The sequence below is a fragment of the Orycteropus afer genome, unplaced genomic scaffold, assembly GCF_000298275.1.
Source record: "Orycteropus afer afer isolate SDZICR_OR568_19922 unplaced genomic scaffold, OryAfe1.0 scaffold00460, whole genome shotgun sequence".
Classification (NCBI taxonomy): Eukaryota; Metazoa; Chordata; class Mammalia; order Tubulidentata; family Orycteropodidae; genus Orycteropus; species Orycteropus afer.
This window is the reverse complement of record NW_006922047.1, coordinates 1,765,143-1,791,349: the sequence shown is the minus strand read 5'-3', so window position 1 is coordinate 1,791,349 and position 26,207 is coordinate 1,765,143. Positions and strand designations below refer to the sequence as shown.

Sequence of the window (26,207 nt, the reverse complement as noted above, 5' to 3'; positions counted from 1 at the left end):
CTGCCACTCTGATCACCTTCTGCCAAGGGAGCCAGGCCAGCCCCTCTCCCCACACGTCCATGAGAACCACTGCTGAGGGCCTCCAGCTTCCTCTCTAAAGCTTAGCCTGGCTAACCTGTCCTCCTCTGGAGATCTCTGAGGGACAGAGGGAGACTAGTTGGAGGCAAGGGTTCCACAGAACTCCTCATGGGTGACTCCTCCCTCATTTCCCAGAAAGCCTGGGGCATGAACAGAAGTGGTACCCAGAGTGTTTGACCCAGGGTGTTCGAGGGCGCCAACTGTCACATCCTCCCTCTGGACCTACCCCTGCCCCCCTATGTAATCCCCTCTAATTCCTCTGGGTCCAGCTCTGTGGAGAGGCAGGCGATGTGGCTGGAGGACTCAAGGGGACTTCTTACCAAGCTGCAGGGTCGTACTCAGCCCAGACACGCACATACTCATCCAGGTGGTGAGGACCCAGGATGGAGGAGTCTCGAGTGAGGTACTCAAAGTTGTCCATGATGACAGCGACAAAGAGGTTCAGCATCTGCGGACACCCCGGGGGCCGAGAGAGAGCGGGGAGAGCAGGGGCAAGAGAAAGAGCCAAACACACACGTATGGGGGCCCAGAAAGAGGGAAGGAGGGAGACAAGATGGGAAAGGAGGGAGACAGAGAAAGAGATGGCATGGGGGGAGAGAGGAGGCACACATTCACTCAAGGAGATCCAGAGAGAGACAGTTGGGGAAACAGGGCAGAAGGAGAGAAACAGAGAAAGATGGAGAGAGAGACAAGAAGAGACAGATCAAGAATGGTAAGAATCAGAGAGAGGAAGGGGGAGGTACGTGAAATGAGGCCCATGCCAAAGGGATCCCCATGATACCAAATCATCCCATATTTGTTCCCCACAAGGCCAGATTGAGAACTCCATGTGAGGTAAAAAGCCTGGTTTTGTTCTAGGTTGTATCCTTAGCCATAGCACAAAATAAGTACTCAGCAAGTATTTCCTAGACAAATAGATGGGTGGGTGGGTGGGTGGGTGGATGGTTGGATGGATGGGTGGGTGGGTCATGGATAGATGAGTGGATAGGTGAGTGAATGGGTGGGTAGGTGGTATTTCCTGCCCTTGTCTGTATTTTGTAGCACTTTTTCACGTGCTAGTCCTCAGCACATGGGGAGCTTGTATTGGTCTTGTTTTCAGGACTTTGTATATGCTGCTCCCTTAGTGGACATTGTTTCTGTCTTCCCAGCACCCATTATCCCTTTGGGTAACAGTGCCTGCCTCTGCCCCCCTAAATTTAGACTCCATACTGAGATAAGGCTGACCCCATTTTATGGCTGCACAGGTGGTGACCATATAACCCAGGCCTGTAATTGGTTCAAGTAAGATCGTATGACTGAAGGTTGCCCAATGAGCACCTTCCCTGGGATTTTTGCTGGACTCTCTGGCAGCCATCTTGCTTCTGCAAGGACAGAGTCTGAGAATGAAGCCAGTATGGAGGAGAACAGCTGAGACATGATGGGGTGCACTTGCCTGCATCCAGCCTTGCCTGGACTTTTCAGTTATATAAATCAGAGAATTGTACTTTGCTTGTCAGTTTTACATGAGTTTCTGTTGCTTGCAACCAATTCAGACTAATATGTGATCTACTTTTTGCTCTTAGAATGTATGCTCATTGGCCCTGTAGACATTTTTTGGTTATCTTCTCATCCTTTAGTCTGAGCTTCTCCCCATCATAGCACATACTAGACAGATTGCTTTGCTTGTCTGTTCACTTGTCGGCCCACCAGCATTGTAAGCTGTGAGAGAACTGTGGTCTCTCCTGTACCCCTGTGCCTAGTATAAGGTTGAGCACGTAGTAAGTATTTAATGAAAGTTTAAATATAATGGATACTTAACAAATGACCTGCTATCCTATGTGTCCCTTACTTTTCTTTTTAACTTTTAATCCATCATATCAAGATATAGACAGCACCTGCCGTGTGACAGGCGCTGTCCTAGGTGCTGAGGATTTTGCAGTGAGCAAAGCAGAAATCCACGCCCTTGGGGTACTAACAGTCTAGTGTGGTAGAAATCTTTTTGGGTGCTTGCCTTGCTCTGGTGGGTTATTAAGAAGATCTTATCCCTGTATTCACCCACAGTTTCTTGGACAAGGATAGCTATCTGACCAGGGGGTGGGCTGGCCTATTCAGAGTCTTTCTTCTGAGGATGTGGAAGTGATTGATCTATAGAGTCAGCAGCTGCAGATGCTAGAAGGGGAGACAGTGTGAGGCTGTGGTCTTTTTGGTGTGAGATCACTGGTCTGAAGAGGGTGGGTGTGGGGGGCATTCACCAACAGATTGCGGTACTTGGGTTGGGAGCCAAATCATGCCTCCCATATACCCTTGGCAGCTGGCCTTTGCTTCATCCTGCCAGTGGGAGCCACTGTCAGGAGACTGGACTGGTGTGGGGGGAAGAAGGGGCTCCTTTTGCTTCCAGTGTGGGGTCTGCAACTGTCCACTGTCTGCAGACAGTTTGGGCACCAGCACACCCTGGAGTGTTGAAACCTATGGCATGGCTCCAAAATCCAGCCATGCAATGCCTCTCCCACTGAGGCCTGAGTCTCAGACACACAAGGCCCTCCTCTGACCTCTTGAGTGCTGATAACACCCTATTTTCCTTTTACTTCCCAGCCTTAGGGATGGTAGCCAAGGAGCCCTGGTGGCACAACGGTTAAGTGCTCAGCTGCTGAGCAAAAGGTTGGTGATTCGAACCCACCCAAAGGCTCCATGGAAGAAAGACTTAGTTATCTGCTCTAACGATCACAGCCTAGGAAACCCTGTGGGGAAATCCTCCTCTGTCACATGGGTTATGAGTCACAGTCAACTTGACAACAGCTAACAACAGGGGTGGCAGCCGCCTGCCTGCCATTAGGAAGCCTTGTTGACTTCCATGTCCTGCATTTGCTCTTTCAACACTGTGTAGCCAATCCCTGCATTCAATCTCTTGTGACTCAAACACCTAGATAGGTTCTGTTCTGACTGTGCTCTGGCTGATACAAGGAGAGTGTGACACAAAAGAGGTGTGTGCAGATGAGGCTCCAGAAAGGCTGCAAGAGAGAGGAAGGAAACGGAGCAAGGCAGCTCCTCTGATCCCTGATTCCTTTTGCTTTCTAGGCTCCTGGTTTTAATCTTTTGGCAGTGTTTCTAACTCTCAGGTCCTAAAAGATTAACTTTTCTCCTTCTGGCAAATTTATCCTTTACCAGTGAAAATGGAGGAAGTTCTGGTAGTGTAGTGGTTAAGGCATTTGCCTGCTAACCAAAGGGCAGTGTTTCAAACCCACCAGCTTCTCTGCAGAAGAAAGATGGTCTGCTTCCATACAGATCTACAGCCTTGGAATCTCAATGGTGGTTGCTATGAGTTGGAATCGACTCGATGGCAGCGAGTTTGGTTTTGAGTTTTGAGTGAAAAACTATTCCTTGCAAAACCCCACAGCCCCCTAGAGAACGTTTATGCACCAACTCCTTCTTCCTGTTCCTGGTTGTGCAGAGGCAGACACCCAGCTCAGGGAGAGCAGGTGGCAATCTTCCCAGTTCAGCTGGAGGCTCTCAGCCCCATCATTGTTCCCCCAGCACAACCCAATGGTTCTAACTGGGGCAGTTTTGCCTCCCAGGGGAAACCTGGCAAAGTCTGGAGACATCTGATGGATGGAGGCCAGAAATGCTGCTAAAAACCCAACAATGCACAAGACAGAACCTCCTGCAGCAAAGAATGATCATTCCCAAATGTCAACAGTGCCACGGTTAAGAAACTCACATGTCCATAGACTCACCAGAAATGAGCAGAGAAAGATGAAGGAAACGAAGTAGAAATAAGCGAATTCGTTGCCACACTCGGGAGTCAGGATGCCAGAGTTTTTATCACACGGCTTCCCACTGAGGCAGGACAGCATGATGTTGTGCCAGGCCTCCCCGGTGGCACTCCTGAGGACAGAGAGGAGGCGTCAGGGGCCTGGATGCCCGGCCCCACCTGGATCCCAACACTACCAGAGGTGGGAGAGCCTGGTGGGTAAGCACTGGGTTCTGGAGCTCTAGGAGGGGGGTCTCATCCTCCGCTGTGACAACAATCTGGGTCATTTTAAACTATGCTGATACCAATGGCCCACCTGCACAGATGTGGATTCAACTGGTCCTGTGGGAGCCTGGGGATAGAGGCATGCTTTAAAAGCCTTGCAGGTAGCTACCACCTTTTACTGTTGTCTCCATCAGTTACTGTGCCCCAGGCACACTGGGCTCCTTGCTTTCCTCAAATATGTCAGCCATACTTCTGCCTCAGGGCTTCTGTCCTTACTGTACCCTCCCTTCTACCTGCAATGCCCTTCCAGACATCCCCGTGGCTTCCTCCCTCATCTATTTCTCTCATATGTCACTCAGGGAGGTGTTCCTGAGCCCCTTATTTAAAATTCTGACAGCCCTGCTGGCCTCCTCTGAAGGCAGCGATGCAACCATCGCCATGGAGTCGGATCTGACTCGTATCGACCCCTCCTCCTTGGGTTTCTGAGGCGGTATCACTGTGGAAGTAGATTGCCCAACCTTCCTTCCGAGGAGTGGCTTGTGGGTTTGAACCGCCAGCCTTTTGGTTAGAAGTCAAATGCCTTAGTCACTAGGCCACCAGAGCGCCTGGCCTCCCTCCAGCATCGTCTATAACTTGCTTCCCCCACAGACTGTCTCCCCCACGGAAATGCATGCTTTCAGATGGCAGAGAATGCTGTCTCTTTCTCTCCGCTTTGCTCTATCCCAGTGTCCACAGCAGTGCCCGGCACACAGCACGTGCTCACTAAATCTCTGATGAACACATGGGGGCATTCTCATGTGCAGGGAGGGTTCAGAAGAATCAGGCCTGAGTCTCTAAGCCTGTTTTTCCTCATTTATCAGATGAGGTTCTCAAGAATCTCCGCCTCACAGGATCGTCCGGAGGATTCATCTAGACAACGCGCTAAAATGCCTCCCATGCTTACGACCCTGGGTCTTCAGCTGCTGTCTTGCAGGGTTCCTGGGACTCCGCAAGCTCATTACACACTTTAACAAACTGGACGATCAGGGAACGCCCCCTGCTGGAACAGAAACCTGAGGGTATCCCCCCACCCGCCACCGGAACACATCAGGACACGCCCATTCTCAGCACACAAGAACCCGAAGGGTGCAACCCCTCCCTCACCGGAAGAGAAGCATGAGGGCCTGTAGGAAGGTCCGGAAGTTATTGTGCTCAGTGATTTGGAACTCATCCTCATCACTGTCTTCATCCTCCACGTCGATGCCGATGTTGCCAAACACCTGCGGAGGTGGATGGTGATGACTGGGGTGGCTATGTCCCTGGGGGTCCCAGAGATGCCCAGCTCAACCCCTATGGCTGCCTCTATGAACCGACTCCCCCAACCCAGCCCTGCCTCAGGGCGCCGCCCTCTCTGAGAGACTCAGGACCTCAGGGCTGACGTACTGACCTGCATTCCGATGATGGCATAGATGAAGAAAAGCATAGCAATCAACAGACAGACATATGGCAGGGCCTGGAGGGAAAGGAGGCGATGAAATGGGGTACTGGGGACCCCTCACTGGCACCGTTTCCCTCCCTGGTTCCAGTGCTCAGGTTCTGCCCCACTGGACTGGGTGGCCAAATGCTGTTGCTGGAGTGGTGCCAGGGCTGGTGGGCATCTTTGGTGGCTCTGGGATGAGGCCACAGCACAAGGCATCATGAGGTTCCCCTTAGGAATCTCAGGACATGCCAAGGGCAGGAAGTTAGACAAGAGCCCTGCAGATAACAGATTCTAAGCAGGGACCATGAGAGGGGCATTTGCAGCCTTGGAGTCTAGACTTAGCCAGACCTGAGAGGCACCACTCTTTTTTGCAGCCCTGGGTGGGTGACAGGTGCAGGGGCTCACCTTGAAGGACTGCACAAAGGTCCAGAGAAGAATGCGGATGGTGTAGCCCTGACGGAGAAGTTTGATAAGCCGGGCAGCTCGGAAGAGGCGAAGGAAGCTCAGATTGATGAAGTTGTTCTGGGGAGATGGAGAAAGAGGGCGTGACCATCCACCCACCCCCAGGGGCTCAGAGCCCGTCACCAATCACAGAGGCCCCTACATGAAGCCAACCAACAGGAAAAAGCAAGCCAGACCCCAAATAAGGAGGGAGAGGAGAGAAAGCACTATTAATGCAATGGGGTGGAAGAAAAAAATCAAAAAGGGCCGAAGATGGGGAGAGAGGGTGGGAGGGAGGAAAAAGCATAAACTCAAAAGCATAAGCCCTCCCCACCAGCCCACCCGCAATGGGCAAAAGAAAAAGGAGGAGAAACGGAAGGGGGTAGGGGTGGGGGTGGGGAAGAAATAATAAAAGAACAAAGAAAAGAAAATATATCCGAATCATCCAATCAGGAAAAAAATCGAGATGGTTTTTGTTTCTCCCAACAACCAAATGCACTGAGACGATAGGACACAAGCGGGTCAAGTTGCCGAACCCATTACACGTGTAAGATGCACAAACACCACGGCGGGGGAGGGGCAGCCAGCGCGCAGGCCTGGTGGACTGGGCGTGTTCCGAGGGCATGTTACGCTCCAGGCCAGAAATGCATCTGTCATGAGACTCACCGGGCACCCTGCCCTGCCCTGCCGAGCTGCCCACCCGCTCCTGCCCGCCCTGACCTCACCCCACGGCCAAGAGGAGCAGCGGCTCGAGCCAATTGGGAGAAGCAGAAAAGCATCTTTTCTTACCCCCTTGGCGAGCGGGAATGGGGAGGACGGGAGGGAGCTGGGGCTGTTCGGCTGCAGGGTGAGTCCTCGCTGCCCGCTGAGTCCGAGAAGATGCATTTGGGGCCCTTTTCCCCCCTCAGGGATGGCTTCTCAGCTTCTGGGGCTGGGTGGAGTAGCACGGGACCAGGCCTGCGGGAAGCAGGAAGTACGCAGCTCCCGTGGGTGGGTGGGCTCGGAAGCGGCCGGGGCCACCGAGGGGCCGGTGCTTCGGGTGGGGAGATGGGGCTGTCCCTGCCCCCAGCACCTCCCTGGGTGGCCCCTGCCTCTGCTCACAAAACTCCTGTCTAGCCACTGATTCTACCTCCTCCCGCCCAAGCCAGGACCCTGAAACAATGGTGGGGAAGCCAGCGTGAGGGTGGGCCCAGACTGAGGATGCCAAGTGACTGTCAGAGGCCTGCCTGGTGGGGCCCCAGGGGGCACTGGTGTATGTAAAGGGTGGCTAGAAGCCACAAATGGACCAGTCTGGCCAATGACTCTATTTTTTGGGCCTGAATATCACTTAAAAAAAACAAACTTTGTTTTAGAAATGTTTGTTTAGAAATGTTTAAAAATCAGATTTCACCCCAAAGCTGGCTTTTTGACAACACGGGTCTGCTTCTGGTAGGACAGCAACTGGGGTTCAGTCATGACTGTCCCTCTTGAAACAGGCCAACACTCTTGCAGTAGTACTTGTTCTCTGGGTTTACAGTATCTGCTTGGCTTCTGGGCATTTGAGTTTGAGGTCCTGCCTTAGGTGGGCTGGGAAACCCTGCTTCATTAGCAGGTCAGGGGACAGAAGCAGAGAGCCTCCTGCTAAGAGTGGGCTTAATCGGAAATTGCTCTTTGGAGTTCAGAGGGGTCCTAGATACAGGCCACGTGGCAAGATTTAAATTGGCCTAGCACCATCCCAAATGGCACAGGGGTGAGATTCAAGTATTTACAGTTACCCTCTTCAGTCTCAAAAGTGCCCTGGCCTTGAAAGTTCCTGGAGGGCTTCCCAGAGGACCACTCTGTATCTTGAGCTAGCTCTGCTGCAGGGGGTGGAGGCAGGGCTGGCGCTAAGGACTTTCTGGGGTTGCAATGAGGCCTTTCCATTTCCTGGCAATTTCTAGGATGCTCTCTGAGACATATCTGTTGGTCCTCTGGCCTCTGGACTGGAAGGGGCTGGGAGATCCTACCCTGAAGCCACTGCTGTGGGAATGTCCCAGGCGCCTCTAAGAAGCCCCCAACCCTGGGCTCAGCTGAGAGTCTCCCTGCAAGCCCTGCTGACCTGACCCCAGCTCTGCCTGGCCACCTAGCTCCACCTGGGGATGGGGCCGGTGGTCCAGCTATCCCCGCCCCCTCCCGTCCATCCCCAAAGTACAAGCCATCCCTTCCATGGGGCGGATCATAACATGTGGACTCGGCAGAACATGCAAAGGCAGGCGGGCCCTGGAAGCAGCCTGGGGGCTCAGGGTGGGTGGGAGGCTGGCGCCATGCGGGAGAAGCCAGGGCTGGAGGAGGCGTGCAGAGCAGCTGCCCTCTCGGAACAAGCAACGAGCAAGGAGACACGGGGTGGGGTGGGGTGGAGACGAGAGATGGGGTGGGAGCTGAGGGGAGGTGCTAATCTGCCCGCATCCATCCCTCCCACCCTCCTGGTCTGTATCCAGTCCTCAAATACCCACATCACTTCCGGCTGCTCTCTTCCTAACTTCCATCTCTCTATCTGTAGCCTGGCAGGAATGGCTCTTCTCAAATTCTGCCCTGCATGTCCCAGTTCTAGTGCAGGCCCATGAGCAGGACATGAGAACCACTCCCCACCTGCCACCCACCAGCTCTGATGCCCCTGAGAAATCTTGCCACTGGCTGGCTTCCTGAGGGGGAACAGAAGAGGGGACTGCAGACCCCACCCCATCAGAGACCCCTGCCTCTGAGCTCCAGAGCCCATAGCCAGCTGCCTACCTGGCTGCTCCTCTGAGGTGTCCTACAGGAGCCCAAACCTTCCACGTCCACACACTTGGGCTCTTCCCCCAACACACCCTCTCCTAGCACACCCTGACTCTGCCTCCTCACGTCCCAGGCATATCTTCTCCCTCTCAGAAGATAGGTGAGGTCCAGGTGAGGCCTCTTGGGATGCCCAGTCCTCTCCTGCCCTCTGTCTCCTCTACCATCTGGTTCCACCCACATGACTGCGATTCTAGCTGCCACCTCCGGCTCAGGCACTTGCCAGATGCTCCCTGCTTTGCAGTTACAGTGATCTTGTCTGATCACAAATGCAATCTTGCCCACTCCTGCTTCAAATTCTCCCCAGCCTCTCCTGATGCTTGGGATAGAGCCCCAATTCCAGCAGAGCCCCAGGGGCCTGTCTCTTTCTGCCCTCTGCACTTTGTCTGGGTCAGCCCTCCTTGGTGCTCTCCGTATCACCCACACTCCCTAACTTGCTCTGTCCTGCCACTGGACCTTTGCATGTGCTGTGCTTTGGCCCAAAATGCCCATCTCTCCCCTCTGCACCTCGTTAACTCTGCTCATCTTTCAGTTTACAGCATAATTATATTTTCAACTGTGTTTGGGGGCTTATTTGACCAAAGACTGTCTCTCCTACCTGACTAGGAGTGTGTGTGGGGCGTGGATGAATCTGCTTTCTGTCCACCACTGCAGCTGTGGCACCAAAGGGGGGGCTCATGAAATGTTTGGTGAATGAGTGCATGTTACTGCCAGCAGGGGAGGGGTTCCCATGGCAAAGGTGACCTTGGGCGATCCTTCCAAGAGGTTCTTGGGCAGGCAGGGGAGAGGGCAGAGTCAGGTGGGATTTAAAGTGGGGGAGGAGGGAGATGGAGATGGTATGCTGGGTGGGAGCATGGACTGCAGGGTGGGTGGGTGTAACAGAGGAGGGGAACTGTGTGTGCGCGCGCGAGTGTGCGAGTAAGCATCTGTGAGTATAAGAGTGCATGTATGTGAGTGAAAGTGTGTGCATGTGTGAGCATGTATGTGTGTGTTAGAATGTGTATGAGAAACAAAGGGAGAGTGTGTGTGTGTGTGTGTTTAAGTGTATGAGAGAGAACAGAAGAGAAAGAGAGAGTATGTAAGAAAAATAGAATGAGAGTGTCAGAAAGTAAGAGAGTGATGTGTATGCACGCAGTACATATGTGTGTGTGTGTGTGTGTGTGTGTGCAGGCCAGGCTCCAGCTCCACTGGGGCTGAAGAGGGGACAAGAGTGGCCAGGGAGGCTGGGAGGGTCTGCTTGTCATGGATTGGTGGGAACATGGTTGACTGCTCATCCTATTGGTGGCATTGCACAGGGAAATCCCACACCTTTCTCTGCCAAACCACCCAAACAGAAAACTCACATTCAGTACCTGCTAAGAATCGCCACCAGACAGAGTGTCGGGGTAAACAGGGTGGGAGTGGGGTGGGGCAGGAGAGACCACAGAGAGGAGGGAGTGCAACAGGCATTCAACTAGAAAGCCCAGGGTGTGGACATGCAATGCTGATGCGAGAAGATGCTTCCACAGTTAATGTAAGGCATTTAGACTTCAGAAAGAAGTAAGACCAACCGGATTCTAGATGCAGATGTTGAAGATGGATGGGGAGCGGGCGGGCGGGGGCAGTTGGGGAGGCGTGTTCAGCGTTTTTTAGGTTGATTTGTAACCAGTGCCAAAAAACCCATGGGTTTCGGTTCCCGGGCGGGGAGTGGGGGTGGCGGGTTTGGGAGATAGTCATTGGTGTATGAACACACAGACCACGTCATGGATGGACAAATGAGTTTCATAGTGCATTTTGATTGGATGAGTTTTTCAGACGGCGTTGTGCCAATATACAGTTTAAAGAGCAGGCATGAAAAGAGACAAGACAAGAAACACAGTCATTATCCATCGCACACAGGGCAACCCCACGTTCCCCGGCCACTGGGGGCGCCAGCTGAGGCCCAAGGGGCCCCACGGGCAGCTCTGGGGTCACTGCCACGCGCCCTCTCTCCCCAGCCCTGGGGACTTGCCAGTCTGGTCCAGCAGTCTGGCTCCCCTCCCCTGCCCCAGACCTGGTGGGCTTACCTGGGAGGCAATAAAGAGGCAAACAGCGTGCTCTGCCTGGTGGTAAGCCTCTCCCATCTCCGGGCTGGGATTAAATACCCACTCTCTATCTTTCTCCCAAATATGTAATTCAGGGGCAGGGATGGCCAACAAACTCGAACCGAATACATTAATGGTGATAATAGCAATAGCTGTTTGCAACGTATCTATTTTCCAGCAGGCTCCGTGCCAAGCACTTGCGTTGGTCAGTTGCATGTTAGGAGTTGCTGTCTCCCTCACTAGGACGTCAGCTTGACGGGGGTGGGTGTTTCAATTTGGTCCGTGGCTCTGCCCCCAGGACAGGCCTGGCCCACAGCGTGGACGAATGCGCATATGAGTCTTTCAAAGACCCTGTGAGGTTGGTTCTGATGACTGTCCCCATTTTACACACAATGAGAAGATGCCATGCGGCTAGTGGGTGGGGCTATCTGACCACTGCAATCTCTTGGTGCCAGTTTCCTGGCCTTTGTACCGTCCTCCTGCCGGGAGAAAGGGCACTGGGGTCCAGCCCAGGAGCTCACACTGGCTGCCATGGAGATGGGAGGTTTCAGCCACCTCTGTCCACCCCCCCCTTCCTCCCACACTTTTGTCCCAGAGGAACATGGCTTCAAGCCTCTCTAGAAACTCGACAGGAGAATGAGGGTCCAGGTGCCACCAGGGGAGAGTGGCAGGTGGGGATGGGTACGTGAGGACAGCCCTCAGGTGGGCATGACTCCTCTGGTGGAAGATGTCTGGCAGGCTGGGTGGTGTGGGGACCAGGGACACACCAGAGAATGGCTCTTGCTCTGTGTAGCTCCCTGGCCCCATCAACCTTCCAGGGTGAAGAGTGGGCATGTTGATTCTCTTCTACTGGGGCTTAGACTGGGAGACCCCAGGGCAGCCAAGGTGGCCCCTCACCTATCTAGAACATGGGCCTCACCCTCTTCCTTGGGCCCCACTACCTACCCAAATCCACTCTCTGCCTTTCTCTGCCCTGCTCTTAATGGTGCCTGGCACCTTGGTCTCTGGGTTTCCCATTGGGTTTGACCAACAGGAGAGGCCCTGGCAGGAGACAGAGGGTGGGAGAAGACAAGGTCTGGCATATTTTACCCAAGCTCTCTGCTTGCTTTGGCCCTCAGCTCTGGCAGGGCCTGTGTCCCTCTGTGTCCATGGCTTAACCACCAGGCAGCCCCTGCTCCTCCTGCCCTGGCCTCTGTCTCTTTCTCAGCTCTGTCTGATGTATTTCTGTGTGCTGAGACTCTGACCAACAGCTAAGCCACGGAAAATGCTTGGCACGTGCCTGGAGTCCAGCAGGCACCCAGCTCTCATCAGTTACTGTTACTGTTTTCATTGTCACTATGACGTGGTTGCTCCCATGCTCAGCCCTTGGCTTTGACCCTCTTTGTCCTTTTGCAGCCCTGCAAGGCTCTCCCACCTGTTCCTAACTTCCTGGGGGCCTCCAATCCTAAGATCACTGGCAAAAGGCCAAGGACAGGGTCTGGAATTAGCCTTTTCTGGCTGAGACTGCCAGACAAGGGGTAGGAGGATGTAGTCTGTGGGGCTACAGTCAGAGGTCTGGAGAACCCCATGTCCATGGGAATCCCCCTGTGCCTTGAGGAGAGGCAATGCTCTGAGGGACCTTCTGCCCATGAACCATGAGGGTTAAGTTCAAGCAGAATTGACTTGAAACTGGTTCCCTCTGGGCTCTAACACCATGTGGGGCTGCGGCTGGTGTGGCCTGGGGCCCTCCACGGTCCTTGATTCTCTGTCACTTGCCACCCCTCTTTATTCAGTAGTCACGGCCAAGACACAGGGCTGGGTGCACAGCTCCCCATGGCCCCGCGTGGTCCCAGGCATCCCCACACTCCCTCTGTGGCCAGGCCACGCAGTCAGGATCTGGAACCCCTAGCCCAGCCCGGTCTGGAGATGCCTAGAGAGAAGCTGGCAGGAAACTTACCCCAAATTCAGTCACGAGGATGTCAGTGATGCTGCCCAGAACCGTCACAAAGTCGAAGATGTTCCAGGCATCGCGGAAATAATTCTAGAGGGGGACCCACAAGACAGAGATGCCAACAAAGGGCTCCATGCTGGCCCGAGGGCCGTTAGGGGTGCTGGCCACAATGAAGAGCCCAGGACTGTCGCCGATGTTCAAGTGGTGAAACACTGCTGCCTGGGCAGGCCAGTGTCATCTGCTCCGGGCCTCCCTTCCCAGGCCCAGACTTCCCATGACCCAGCAACTCGCGGATCTCCAGTACTCTGCCTTGGGTCTCTGGGCCACAGCCTGTCTTTCCAAAGACCCCAATGTTTTTGAGATCCTCACAAAGACTCTCAGAGGGAGAGAGTATCTCCAATTTGACATGAGGTAACTCAACCTCAGTCACCTATGAGAGATGGCAGGATTTGAACCCAGGCCTCAGTGAGTCCAGGGTCTGTGATCAGAAACCCATGGATTCAGGATGGTGTAGACAGCACAGTTGCTAACGGGAGGACTCTGGAGCCAGACCTGGGTTCAAATCCCAGCTCTGCTCCTGTCCAAATGTGTGGCTGTGTCTCCATTTCCTACTCTGAAGAAGGGGGATGGTGATGAAGGGGTACAGAATAGATGCTGTAACGGGCTGAGACGTTTCTTGGCAGTCAGTGACTTGTGGGGGCTGGGTGTCTACTGATGGCCAAGGGGTCTGGGGTGGGGGCAGTATGGAATTCACTAGAACGTCAACACTGGGCCTGGCCGCCAGCAATATTCATGATGGCCACTGCTCTGTAAGCCTGGGGACCCCTGCTGAGCATAAACAAAACCTTTGTTGATTTCAACCACTGAGCTGTGGGGGCTGTTTTGTTACTGCAGCTTAACTTGACCTGTCCTGACTGGTACAGCTAGGCTGGGTGCTGGCTTAACTGTATCATCATTAAAATACTGAAATCTGTCTATACTGTGTGGTAGGCAGCCACAATCCTCAGGCCCTCAAGGGTCCCCTGCTCCCCTCAATCTGGCACTAGATTAGTGATGTGTGGCACTTCAGGGGGACCTACTCCAGTGTCAGAGCCCACCTCGAATGGCACACCTGCCTGGATCTCAGAGTCTGGCTCTAACGGACTGTCCCTCCCCTCTTGTCACCCAAACATAAACCTTCCCAGCATCCTCACAAAAGCAGAGGCTAGATCACGGCTTGGGTCTTGTTCTGTGGTCAGCTCCTCCCCTCAGCCTTACAGAGAAGGACACAGCTTTTCCAGGGCCAAATTCTGGCGCCTACAAGTCATGTGACCTTTGGATTTAGATGCCTGGGCCTCTGTAAGGTGGGCATAAGATGGCAATGATGTAAAAGTATGGGCATGGGCTTGATATACAGCAGGTGCTTAATAGATGGATGTTGTTGTTAATTCATTGTCTGAGAGGAATTCAGGTTCCACTGGCACTTTGGTATTGTAGAAGAAATTGTTGGATCCATCCACATCTCATATTCCTACTACATACCTCGTTCCTTTGTCCAAACACTTTCTCTGGCTGCATATTTGCTAGGGAGTTACGAGCTCTCCTGAGAGCAGCCCTGGTCTACTGATGGGCATTGGTGGACCAATACCCCTGCTCCCTCGCCCTGGGTGAGATGACTCTGAGGTACGTGCCCCCTGGGGTGCCCAGTGGAACTGAGTCCCAGTGGCCCACAATGGAACTTTGTCAACAACTTACCACTCATTGGTTTCCCTTCCCCACACCCCTTCCCTACCCCCCTACCATGCTTCCTGGGATCACTTGCCAGATAAATATCTTACACTCAAATCCTAGTCTTAGGCTCTGCTTCTGGGGGAATCAAAATGAAGACAAGCATCTTATCTACCCTATAGATGCCTGGTCACAGGCTGCAGGCCACCGGGGTAGAAAGTTCTCCCTATTACCTGAATTTCACATGGGGAGCTTGGGGCTTTGTCTGAACTGAAGGAGGAGACTCAGTGCAGGCCCATGAGATTGCCAAGGGGTAGAGGGGCCGAGCTCTCAATAGAAGAATCACCTCATCATTGAAAGAGCAACTTGGAATAAAATAACCATACAATACATCTCTACCAGGCAGTGCCCACCAGGTCTGACATACCCTCCCTTTATCCTGGGAGTCTGGGGCACCTATTACCCCTCCCTGTTTTGAAGATGTAGAAACAGGTGCAGAGGCCAAGTGACCTGCTTCAAGTCACAAGCCCAAAGGGCTCAAGGTAAGATTCCTACCCAGGGTGGCTGTCCCAAAGCCTGTGTTCTTGCCCAGACAAGCTCAGTGGCTTGTCCTGGACTTACAGCCTACAAGTGGCAGCCCCAGGACAGGAGTGCTGGGTCCGGGGCTCTTCCTTACAGCAGGGGGCCTCCCTAGGTGGCCGCTCACACTGCTCCAGTGCTTGGCACAGTGCCTGGCCACCTTGGTTGGGCCTCAGACTCCCCTGGGGGTGCTCATTACCAATGGATTTGGGGGCCCCCATGTGACCCAGTAAACCAGAACCATGGGGTGGGTCTGGAGCATCTTTCAGTGTTAAGGAGTCTTCCCAAATGCTTCTAATGGGCAGCAGGGTTGGGAGCACTGCTTTGGGGGAATAAGGTGGGGGATGAGATTTACTGTAACTCTCCTAGTACTGCTTGAGCGCTCACTGTATGCCTTGTCCTCAGTGCACACATTGTTTTCAGGGCTCACAAGAGCCCTGCCGAGGGAAAGGCAAGGGGCCTTCCTACAATAGTGAGAGGGTGAAGGAAGGATTTGAATCTGATTCTTTCTGGGGCCAAGGCTGACCCCTGAGACCCCAGGTGAGAACAGGGACTGTAGGTCGTTCTCTTTGGAGAGGCCAGCTAAGCCAAGATTACAAGGGCATGTCCTGGCACCGGATGCCCTGGTTCGAACAAATTCCAGCTCAATTCATCACTGGGGGCCTGGCAAATCACTTGACACAACCCACCTGTGCAGGCCTTCCTCCCCTTCTTTTGGGCTGTGACTCTCCAGTGGGCATCTGGGAAGGCCTCAGAGCAAGGTTTGTAAAAGCGTAAAATAAAACACCCCGGACTCCAAGGAGGCCTGTTACAGCTAAATACTTTCCTAAATGTTAAAAATGGTGATGTAATACAAATGTACCTCTTTATCATGCTAAGTAACGAGTTCTCACTGTAGGTCTAAAAGTCACCAGTATTTGAAAACAATGATGAACTCACATTACATTTTGAGGTATCAACAACCCCTAGAATGAAGTACAGAAATAGTGCATTTTTATCTGTGACCCAGGTCATCACCGAACACTGCATTGAATGCTTTCCTGCTCAAATCAAATCCAAACTCACTGCTGTTGAGTCGAATCTGACTCATAGCGACCCCTCTTTGGGTTTCCGAGGCGGTATCACTACGGAAGTAGATTGCCCAGCCTTCCAAGGAGTGGCTGGTGGGTTTGAACCGCCAGCCTTTTTGGTTGGCAGTCAAAGGCCTTAGGTGCTACGCCACCAGAGCTCCTTTCCGTGCTCAGGATGGAGGGAAACGCTCAGGTTCAGTCAGCAGCTGGTAAAAACAAAGATGCTTTTTTTTTTTTTTTCCATCCGATTTCACAGGCCCCTGAAGTCTGTCCACAGAGCCAGTCATGGCCAATGGGCAACCCTTGCACTGTTGGGAGATGAAATCAAGTTACTGGGGCATTTAAACAAGGACATGGAATGGACTAGAAGAGATAAGCTCAGCGCACAGGACATGTGATAGGGGAGATACTTATTTAGTAAAAATTGCGTCTTGGTGACCTAAATGCACATCAGCTGGCTAGGCTGTGTTGTAAAATGTATCTCTTACTGGGGATTATGGTTAAAATAGCTCAAACACCTATGACTTAGCCTCTCTGGATCTCACTTTCCTTATCTCTAAAATGAGTAAGTGCTCCCTCCCATCAGTTTGTGTAAGGAATAAATTTAACTAAATATGTGCTTGGCACTTGATACTTAGCAAAGGTCTCGTTGGTGTCACTTGGCCATGGGCATGGTGCTCAAACCACCATTAGGGTTGGGGGCTGGGTGGGGAGACCACACTCAGGACTCAAGTGTCATTCTTGGCTCCCCCTTTCCCACCCACAGCTCCAGCCCCAAGGCCATACTTACCAGAATCCCAAAAGCCATGACTTTCAGCACACATTCCAGAGAGAAGAGAGAGGTGAACACGATGTTGAATACTCTTAGAGCATTTTCATAAGCAAGTGAGGCCCCGTAGAACTACAGAGGAAGGAGGAAGGATGGGCAAGGGTCAGCCGGGCAGGGGGTCAGCTGGCTGGGGCAGGGTGGGCAGGCGGCTCCCTGGCTATCTTTCCAAGGGTGACGCTTGGATGCCTGGCTTTGCTGCTGAGAGGATTGGACAGTTTGTGGCTCTGGTGGGAGGGCCATGCCTTGAAATTGACAAGGAGTTTGGTTACATATGCAGCCAACCCTACAGAGGCTGGCAGACAGAAGTGGAAGAAAGAAAGAATAGAGAAGAGAGAAGCAGAGAGAGGAGGGAGAAGTCAAAGAACTTCCTAAGAGGGCTTGAACACGGGTCAAAGGCTGTATGGAACACTGAAGACAGTGAGAGTCCTGGAAGGGGCCCTGTGGCTGAACTGCTGGCAACAGACCCAAAGGGGGCCCGGCTGCAGAGTTGGTGGCGATAGCAGGAAGGCCAAAAGGCCGAGAAGCCTGTCCTGAGGGCGCTGAGAGGAGGCCTGCATGGCCGAGAGGGGGTGTGCATGGCAGAGAGCAGCCCACTTGCGTGCATGGCTGAGAGGTGTCCTGCACTGAAGAAGGGAGGGGTGTGTTCTCCTCTTTGGGGAGCTCTAGACTTTGCCTACATCTTCCTAATCCTGATGCCAAGATGTACCCTGTTACTTCCTCAATAAACCACTTAACAGTAAGTATGGCCTGTGAGTTCTATGTGGTCAATGCAACAGATTATTGCATCCAGAAGAGAAGTAGGGGGTGCCGTGGGAGGGATGGCTGGTGTCAGAATTGGCAAAAAGGTTGGAGAGTGGAGGTAGTCTGACCTCCACCACACAGGGATCTGAATTTACATGATCGCTCCTGAAGCTGGATAGGTTCTATTGCTACCACCAACCATTTCATAATCTTTGGAGAAATTGTCTAATCAAGACGTTTGCCTGTTAATTTGTTTGTTTGTTATTGTTCTGTTTTGTTGATACATGATAGTGCACCAGTTTCTTTTACTAGGTACACTCTCAGGAGACCCAGATCAAGAGTTAGAATTTTTGCAGACTCCCAGAAAGTTTCTATCTTTTCATAGTTGATAATCCACCCAGAAGGAACTGCTATTCTGACTCCTCTGAAATATTCTTGCCAAATCTATTTAATCAGGATTGAATCCAACCTTTAGACCTAACTTCTGGGTTATGTAAACATGGCTGATGGAGGAAGAATTTACAGTACACTGTGAGGAACAATGCATCTAGAAGATGCATGGGATGTTTCCCCCAAAACTCAGCAGCTTGACAAAAAAAGGTGTGATGAGTGCAAAGACTTAAAAGACAGAAGCTTGAGGTCAGGATTAGATCCAGCTTAACAAAAACTATCTGATTAGACATTCTGGGAGGAGCTGAGGATATTTCAATATGAATATTAGGTAATTATTACTAATCTCAGGCATGATAAGAATTTGTAGAAAATGTATGTGGAAGTACTTACTGATGAAGATTAAAGACTACAGTCTGCAGTATGGATGACAACTCAACATAAAAGAAAATGAAAATCCTCACAAGTAGGCCAATATGCGGCATCATGCTAAATGGAGAAAAGATTGAAGTTGTCAAAGATTTCATATTGCTTGGATCCACAATCAACACTGATGGAAGTCAAGAAATCAGATGTTGTATTGCACCGGGCAGATCTGCTGCAAAAGACCTCTTTAAAGTGATGAAGAGCAAAGGTCTATCTTTGAAGACTAAGGTGCACCTAACCCAAGCCACGGTATTTTCAATAGCCTCATATGCATGGGAAAGCTGCACAATGAAGAAAGAAGATGAAAGAAAGGTTGATGCTTTTGAATTGTGGTGTTGGAGAAAAATCTGGAAAGTACCGTGGACTGCCAAAAGAATGAACAGAATTGTCCTGGAGGAAGTGCAGCCGGAATGCTCCTTGGACATAAGAATGGCCAGACTTTGACCCACCTACTTTGGCCATGTTGTCAGAAGGGACCATTCCCTGGATAAGGGTATCATGCTTGGTACAGTGGAGGGTCAGCAAAAATGGGGAAGACCCTCAACGAGGTGGATGGACACAGTGGCTGCAACGACGGGCACAGGTACAGCAAGGACTGAGGATGGCGCAGAACTGGGTGGTGTTTTGTTCTGTTGGACACAGGGTCGTTATGAGTCAGAGCCAACTCGATGATGCCTAACAACAACTTATTTTTAGAAATGTACTAAAGTGCTTTGGGGTGAAATACTGTGGTGTTTATAATTTAAGATTCAAGAAGAATTGATCTGTTTGAATTACACTCTTGGCCAAGAATACTGAATATACTATGGACTGCCAGAAGAATGAACAAATCTACCAGAAATGCTTCATAGGAGCGAGGATGGCAAGACTTCATCTCACTTCCTTTGGCCCTGTTATCAGGAGGGATCAGCCCTGGAGAAAGGCATCATGCTTGGTACAGCAGGGGGTCAATGAACAGGAGGATCACCCTCAACAAGATGGACTGACACAGTGGCTCCAACAATGGGCTCAAACACAGCAATGACTGAGGATTCCGCAGGACTGGGCAACGTTTCGTCCTGTTATACGTGGGGTTGCTAAGGGTTAGAACCAACCTGATGGCTGCTAACAATTACAACAAACGTTTAAAATACTCTAAACAAATATAAAATGTCTAGAATATGTAAATCCAGAGAGACAGAAAGTGGATTAGTGGTTGCCAGGGGTTGAGGGGAGGAGGAGTGACTGCATAGTGGGTACAGGGTTTTACTATAGGGTGATGGAAAGGATCTAGAACTAGACAGAGGTGATGGTTGCAAAACACAGAAGAATTGCCCCATAGGGTTTCCTAGGCTGTCAATCTTTACAGAAACAAAGCCCAAACCAAACCCACTGTTGTAGAGTGGATTCTGACTCACAGCACCCCCAGAGGACAGAGTAGAATAGCCCCATAGGGTTTCCTAGGCTGTCAGTCTTTACAGAAGCAAAACCCAAACCAAACCCACTGTTGTAGAGTGGATTCCAGCTCACAGCATCTCCAGGGGACAGAGTAGAACTGCCTCACAGAGTTTCCTAGGCTGTCAATCTTTATGGAAGCAGACCGCCTCATCTTTCTCCTGTGGAGCAGGTGGTGTGTTGGAAGTGCTGCCCTTTCAGTTAGCAGCTGAACGCCTAACCACCATGCCACCAGGGCTCCTATAGACTCACTATGCTGTGCCTATGAGTTGGAAAAGACTTGATGGCAACATTTTTTTTTTTTTTAATGTGCTGGGAAATGTACTAAGGTCTTTGTGTGAATTTTCTCACTGAATCCTCACCATCATCTGGGAGTTAAGCACATGATCATTATTCCCATTTTACTGACATGGAAACTGAGGCCCCAAGAAGTCACTGGTCACTAGGGCAAGGTTAAATGGTAAGTGACATATCAGAGCTGGGCTTGCATCTGGCCATTGGACTCCAAACCACAGAGTGGAAGGGTATGACTTTTCACCCTGAAGAGGCTCCATGGCCTTGAGGGCAGCCAGGCCCTTGCTTGCCTGTTTCCTCATTTCATTCCTGAAATATTTATGGAGGGCCTCTTGTTCCCTCTGAGCCAGGCCCTTGCTGGACGCCAGAAATTCAGGGGTGACCCACATGGGTCTGGCCTCCTGCAGCTCATAGCCTGGTGGGGTAGACAGTCATGCAACCAGACACTGAAATTGTGGCACATGAGGCAACTGATGGCATGCATGGAGAGGCAGCACCCAGTGCTGTCTGGGGAGGTCAGGGAAGGCTTCCTGGAGGAAGAGTTAGCCAGGCAGAGGGAGGGACTGTGCATCAGGTGGAAGCAATGGCTGGAGCAGAGGCTCGGTGGTGAGGCCGAGTGTGTCCTGCCTAGGAAAGTGCAGATGGCCCACTGTGCTGGAAGAGGGCAGTGCGGGAATGAGGCGGGCAGTAAGCAGGCCTGAGGAGGCTGAGCTCTGCAGGAGACAAGGGATGGCAGGGTGGGCATGGAGGCTTACCTTCATCATTAGCACAATGGTGTTAAGAGCGATCATGGCCATGATGGTGTACTCGAAGGGTGGGGACACCACGAACTGCCACATACGGTACTGGAAGCTCTGTTTGTTCTGGGGCATGTGACGCGTCAGCGGCTTGGCACTGATGGCAAAATCAATGCAAGCCCTCTGCAGAAGGAAGGCTGTGTGTCAGCCAGAGCAGGGGCTGGACTCCCAGCCCCTGGTCTAGGCCATCTTCTTGAATTGCTGCCTCTCTGCCCTCAGCAGCTTCCAGGAGTCCCCTGTCTATTCTTCACCACCACTGCTTCCTTCTCACCCTCTGCCAAACCTTGAGCTGAAACTTCCCCCATCTCATTGCATCTCCTTAGCAAACATGTGAAATGGGTATGATCAATAGCCCCACTCTGCAGATGAGGAAAACAGAGGCTCCCAGAAGTTCAGCCACTTGGCTGAGGTAGCACAACTGCCAAGTGGGGCAAACTTAACCTTAAACCAAAGTCTGACTTTGGATCTTAACCATTATGCTACCTGGCTTTCACTTTTTCACAGAATGCCTTGCTTCTCCTTCTCATTGATGGTGGGGGCGGGCAGTGGTGGTTATTAAGTCCTGGGGGTAAGTAGAGCAGAAGAAGGATGCATTCTGGGCCCTCTATTGAGCTTAGATGAGGCCACACTCATACTCTCTGGGAATTTGTATCTTCATTCATAAATATTTACCACCCCTCTATCCCACTGACATCAGACATGGATGTTTGATTGGTTCAGGTTGATGAATTGTAAGCAGAGGTGATGTGGGTCACTTCTGGGCACAAGTCTCAAGAGTTGGAACATGGTTGGCCATATTCTTAGATCATTAACATCTTGAGGGTGCTCTGCCAGTCTGGGGACCAGAGAGATGACATGGAGAAGGGCCACGGCCAAATTGCAGTGCACAGGCACCATGAACAAGAAATAAATGCCTCTGTGGATGTCTACAAATGAGGTGATGGGGCTGCTTATTACTGCAGCACAACCTTGTCTGAACTGACTGATACATGGGCCTTCTATCCAGGAAACCACTAAAAACTCCAGGAGGGCTGCCTGCAGAAAGCTGTCTTTTGGAGGATGCGGCTGTTCTCTCCCCAGGGCCCACAAAGCTGCTTCCTGGGTGCATCTATGGGGGGGAGGGTGTCAGCTCTTAAAACCAAACCCATTTGCCATGGAGATGCATAGAGACTCTATAGGACAGAGTACAATGGCCCCATAAGGTTTCCAAGGCTGTAATCTTTATGGAAGGAGACTGCCCTATCTTTCTCCCATGGAGCAGCTGGTGGGTTTGAACTGCTGACCTCTCAGCAGCTAAGTGTTTAACCACCACCACACTACCAGACCTACTTCTCAGCTCTTAAGTGGGGGATAAAATTGGCAAGTGGCACCTCATTTTTCTCCAGACTGTATTCCTCCATCATCTTGTCCCCCTGCTCCTGGAAGGTGATGATGATCAAGGCCACGAAGATGTTGACAAAGAAGAAAGGGAACACCACAAAGTAGACGACGTAGAAGATGGACATCTCCATGCGGTACCCAGGGCTGGGGCCCTGGTTCTCGAAAGTGGCGTCCACTGAGTGCTTGAGGACCCTGTGAGGAGCGAGTGAGAGAGGGGAGGCAGGGAGGATAGAGGAAGGCACCCGAGAGATGATGAGGAGGGTGGGGAGAGGGTGATAGTGGGACGGGGCACAGGAGTGGAGGAAAATATTAAGAGGAAATGAAATGAAAACAGTAACTATTCTCTGACTCTAAAGACCATAGTTACTCCATGAAGATGTAAGTCTTCTCACTCCTTGGTCTCTGGGGAATGTTGACAACACCACCAGGTACTTAAACTGGCACACACTGAGGCACTAGTATGTGCCAAATACAATGTTCCACATTTTATTAGCTTTTCCTCAAGCCTCTCAGGGAGATAATTACTGGCTCCAATTTGCATGAGGAAACTGAGGTTCCACCATTTCAAGTGACTCTTCCAAGATCATCTAGTCAGAAGTGGCCGACTTGAGATTTGAAGCCAGGTTTATAGTGATAGATAGAAAAATGTATGGGGTAATGGCGGTAGGTGTATGGTGGTCTAAGCACAGGAGGAGGTGGCTGCTGAGGTGGTGTAATGGTGGTTGCACAGGAGAGTACATAGATGCTGTGGACAGTTGTCCAGGTTGTGTACTACTCAAGGGCTCTGTGTCTAAGGATTTGTACTGAGACTTGATAGATTTGTATATTCATTACAAAAGTTTTTTTGGCAGGTGGATGTAAAGTGCCTTGTTGGAAGAAAATCATTAAATATATTCCAATAATTTTCTGACAGATGTTGAGGAAGAAATACCTTTTAAAATTATATTCAGAGGTGTCTTATGGGTAGTACTGGTCCTGTGTCTGTGGGTCCTGGCTGTGTGTGTGTGTAAGGGGTGAGTAGAAAGCACATCCGGTTGGTGTGTTTGCTTAGAGAGGGAGGGAGAGGAGGATGCTGAGAGCACATGCTGGAATCCATCAGGCTTTCCATCTGGTGTTTCCAAGATGTTAGGGAGGAGTGCAAAGACCAAGTGAGGAGAGTGAGGCACACCTTGGGCACAAAGTAAAGGGTCCCAAAAAACCCAGTCATCAAGGTAAATAATATTTCATGTCAATATTTAAGAAAATAAAAATCAATGCCAAAAAGTCCACAATGAACAACACATTAACATTTTAAATAAAGATGGGGTCGGCCTTGACCCTTGCACAACTTGGCCTCACTGCCTCACCCTGGTCCTGATTGGGAGAAAATGGTCCCAGTCAAACAGACTTGGAAGAGGCCACAGGGACACCCTCACCTTGGAGGTTTGTGCTGTTCACCAGCACAGGAAGGTGGCATGTGGATGTCTGTCTGTGCCTGCACATATCACACCTTTGTCCAAATCAGAAGTGAAATCATCCAGGGAGGAGAAAGGCCTGGGTACCCAGGGCTTGGTGAGCTGGGTAAAGGCTGGATTTTAGCCTCTATAAGCCCAAGCACAGTGGGGACTGCTGTCCCGTGGGTGGGCAGCCCCTCGGAGGTCAACAGGACCCCCACCAGGAATGAGGCCTTCCTCTCCAAGACCTCTATTGGGTTCTCAGGCCCTTAATTCTCCTGCACTGCCCTCTCTCTCTTTTGAGCTCCTTCCACGGTGCTCTTCAGTTACGACACTTACTGTGGCCAGCCTTCTCCCGTGGACACGGTGAAGAGGGTCAGCAGAGCCCACAGCACATTGTCATAATGGAACTCGTACTTCTTCCACTCTCGGTCCCGGGCTTTCACCTCGTTCTTCTCATAGAGGAGATACTTGCCACTGCCACAAAGAACAGGGCTATTAGTCAAGAGGGGAGAGACCTCTGGCTACCTCTGGGACAGGAGGAGGAAGAAGGGCCCACATACGTTGCATGACCCAGGAAGCAGTGGCCTCTGCTATTTCTTATTCTGAAACACATCTGCTGCAAAGTTTTCAAATAAGGGATCGTGAACATATATTAATATCCCCACACTGACAAAGGTGACAATTGGAAGGTTCAGCTTATGGCTCATTCTGAGGGACTGTGTGCAGTCATGTGGAGACAAATCCATTGGGTGGGCATCAGGTGGGCAGGCCAACTCAGAGTCAGCACCCACTTCCAGGGAAGGAGCCTCAGGCTGTATAGGTTCTTAACTTGACCCAGGAGAGAGACACAAGGCATGTTTTTGGGTTCTTCAGCCAAGGGAAGCAGTTGCCACTTTCCTTCACAGCCCTTCTCAGAGCTGGAAACAAAGGCTGGCCTCAGACTCAGCCAAGTGGCTGAAATCTTTCCAATTTAAGGAACTGACCACCAAAATAACAACAGGCTACCATGTGCCACATGGTAACACTACACAAGCAACAATAGCAGTATTTACTAATGCTTAGTTTGTTAAAGGCTCAGCACTTCCCATGGGCATGTGTGAGGATGGGCCTACAATGGCAGGACTTTGGGACCACAATCCCTTATCCACAGCTCGCAAATCGAGAACGCTCCATTTGATGATGGCTAAGGCTATATGTCAATTTGGCTAGGCCATGATTCTCAGTGGTCTGATGTAGTTTGGCAGTTACGTAATGACATCATTTGGCAGCTATGTAATGATGTAGTTATTCTCCATTTTGTGACATAATGTAATCATCTTCAACAAACTGGTCTAATGAACTGGGTCCAGTCAGCCAATAAGTTGTAAGGGGAGTTTCTTTGGGGTGTGACCTGCATCCAATATATATGGAGAGTCTGAGAAAGCTTGCTGGCTTTTGCTTGTTCTGGATCTTGTATCTGGCTTGCCATTATCTGACCTCCAGTTCCTAGAGCCAGTGGCCTGCTATATCGCTTGCCAATCTTGGGATCCATCAGCTTACACAGCCTGCAAGCCAGCAGCCTGCTGTCTGACTTTGCCAGTCTTGAGTTTATCAGCCCTTGCAGCTACATTAGTCAGGAGAAGCCTCCAACCTGATGCCTTATCCATGGACTTGCAAGATTCTACAACTGTATGAGCCATTTCCTTGAGATAAGTTTCTCTCTCTCACTCTCTCTATATATATGCATCACTGGTTTTGCTTCTCTAGAGAACCTAGCCTAAGACTTTTGGTACTGAGAGTGGTTTTACAGATACAAAATAGTAAGGATAAGTTTTCTAAATTGGTTCTCAAGTCTGACTAGTCTTGAAAGAACTGATGGCTCTGTCTACAGTAGTAAAGAGGGCACTGCCAGAGTGACATAGCAATATTCATACACAAAGTATCTCCACCAAGAGGTCAGGTATTGATAAGAAGTGATCACATGTTGGATATGTTACTACAATTTTGGCAGAATGAGAAGTTATTGGGAAGCATAGGAAATATAGGTTGGTTGGTCCTACTTATGCTAGATAGAGTGGTGAAAGAAAGAGGTGAGCTCAGGGCTCAGAGTCACAGCTTATGCAGCATTTAAAATAGCTCAAAGTTGCCACTGGTTCTCTTAAAAAAAACTTTATCTCTTGTAATAACAGAGCTGATATTGCCAAAAAAAAAAAAAAAAAAACGAAGGATCTTACCATAAGAGTGACTGAGTTACAATACCAATTGAATTACTAAACCTGAATGGAGTCTGACATTAAAGTGAGTGCGTTAATTGGGAAGAAATGAGGCTGAGACATGCAATGGAGACATATGTCCAGGTAATCACAAAATTGGGTATATTGAGCCCCTAAATTCCATTGAATCATTCCTGCACACAAAACCAGCTCTTTTAC

At 50.9% G+C, this 26,207-nt stretch overlaps 1 protein-coding gene across 1 annotated transcript in view; it reads right to left on the bottom strand.

Moving 5' to 3' along the window:
- CACNA1A (calcium voltage-gated channel subunit alpha1 A) overlaps positions 1-26,207 on the bottom strand; it is a 285,317-nt gene that overhangs the window by 18,239 nt on the left and 240,871 nt on the right. Inside the window, exons 27-37 of the mRNA XM_007954375.1 lie at positions 24,133-24,270; positions 22,351-22,552; positions 20,939-21,103; positions 16,860-16,970; positions 12,720-12,803; positions 10,271-10,276; positions 5,895-6,011; positions 5,457-5,522; positions 5,174-5,289; positions 3,789-3,939; positions 399-526 (exon numbers count right to left, since the gene is read on the bottom strand). Of these exons, the coding sequence (XP_007952566.1) occupies positions 399-526; positions 3,789-3,939; positions 5,174-5,289; positions 5,457-5,522; positions 5,895-6,011; positions 10,271-10,276; positions 12,720-12,803; positions 16,860-16,970; positions 20,939-21,103; positions 22,351-22,552; positions 24,133-24,270 (1,284 nt within the window). The remainder of the gene's footprint in view (positions 1-398; positions 527-3,788; positions 3,940-5,173; positions 5,290-5,456; positions 5,523-5,894; positions 6,012-10,270; positions 10,277-12,719; positions 12,804-16,859; positions 16,971-20,938; positions 21,104-22,350; positions 22,553-24,132; positions 24,271-26,207) is intronic.